This window comes from Elephantulus edwardii, unplaced genomic scaffold (genome assembly GCF_000299155.1).
Source record: "Elephantulus edwardii isolate Elephantulus edwardi_28Jun2011 unplaced genomic scaffold, EleEdw1.0 scaffold00019, whole genome shotgun sequence".
NCBI lineage: Eukaryota > Metazoa > Chordata > Mammalia > Macroscelidea > Macroscelididae > Elephantulus > Elephantulus edwardii.
The window spans coordinates 82,419-83,554 of NW_006399769.1; the positions used below are offsets into that span (position 1 = coordinate 82,419).

The 1,136-nt window shown below is 43.5% G+C and overlaps 1 gene segment (V, D, J or C); it reads right to left on the reverse strand.

Moving 5' to 3' along the window:
* Positions 1 to 420: 420 nt before the first annotated feature.
* LOC102863574 lies at positions 421 to 905 on the reverse strand (the record flags this gene model as incomplete). The annotated part of the segment is given in 2 exon segments: positions 421 to 758; positions 854 to 905. Coding segments are annotated over 2 exon segments (390 nt in total), but the record flags the coding sequence as incomplete, so codon positions are not given.
* Positions 906 to 1,136: the final 231 nt, after the last annotated feature.

Consider the following 1,136-nt stretch of genomic DNA (forward strand, 5'->3'; position numbering starts at 1 on the left):
TTTTCATTGATTCATTGATTGTTGTGCATTCTCCACTACCCCCCACTTTGTGTTCTTAAATTTTGACAGCCAGTGTGAATGTTGGAGCCCGTGTGTACTTTCCCTATTTTCAGGATACCAAGCACATATTCAGACTAAACACCATTGCCTACCTTGAAGGAATGCAGTCACATACAATGTATACCCTCACCAAAGATATTGACTAAGTATTTCTGAATCTATGTATCTCTCATTGTAGCTACTCCTGGTGTTCTTTGTTCAGAAGTGTTGTTCGTCTTCAACAGCTTCAGTGTGCAATGAGACTCCTCAGTGGGAAGACGAAATCCCAGAGCCTGAACTGTGTTTTTTACTACAGTCCTCTCTTCTGTAGAAATGGGAACACATCTGAGAATCTGCCTGGGTTTTTGAACAGACGTTCCCCTAGGCTGTGTCACTGTGTCTGTATTTTACTCGTGCACAATAGTACATGGCTGTGTCTGTGGGGCTCATGTTGTTCATAGTTAAGAACACTTGGCTTTTAGAGGTGTCTCTGGAAATTGTGAGCCGGCTCTTCAGAGATGATGCATAGCTTTTATCATCATCCCACCATATGTGGGAGAGCCATTCAGGTGCCTTTCCTTGAGGCTGACGGAGCCAGCCGACACCAATAGTACTAGTGCTCAGTGAGAATCCAGAGACAGTGCAGGTCAGTGATATAACCTCATTAGGTTTCAGCAGCCCAGGGCCAGACTCTTTCAGGGTGACCTGAGAAAGAACCCCTGTGGAAAGAAAACACAAAAAGAAAATAATGCAGATTCAAGAAGTTAAGAGGATTCTTTTTATCCTTGAGCTATCTCTGGACCAAAGCACTCACAGGAAGGGAGGGTCAGCAGCAGGACAATGGATTGATGTATGTCCAAGTTGAAACAGAATTCACAGATGGAGAGTCAGGGATCAGCTTTTAAAACTAGAAGAGGTTCACAGTGGTGGAGATTTGCAAACCCTTTAAATATGCTCTGAACCTATTTATTCAGGGGATAAGTTAGAGTAGAGGATCTGTCACTGTTAGAGAAGCAGCAAGTCTTAGGGGTGGGATCCCATGGACCATAATCCCTGATGTGTAAACTAACCATTACATGTGAAGGGTATCAAGACTT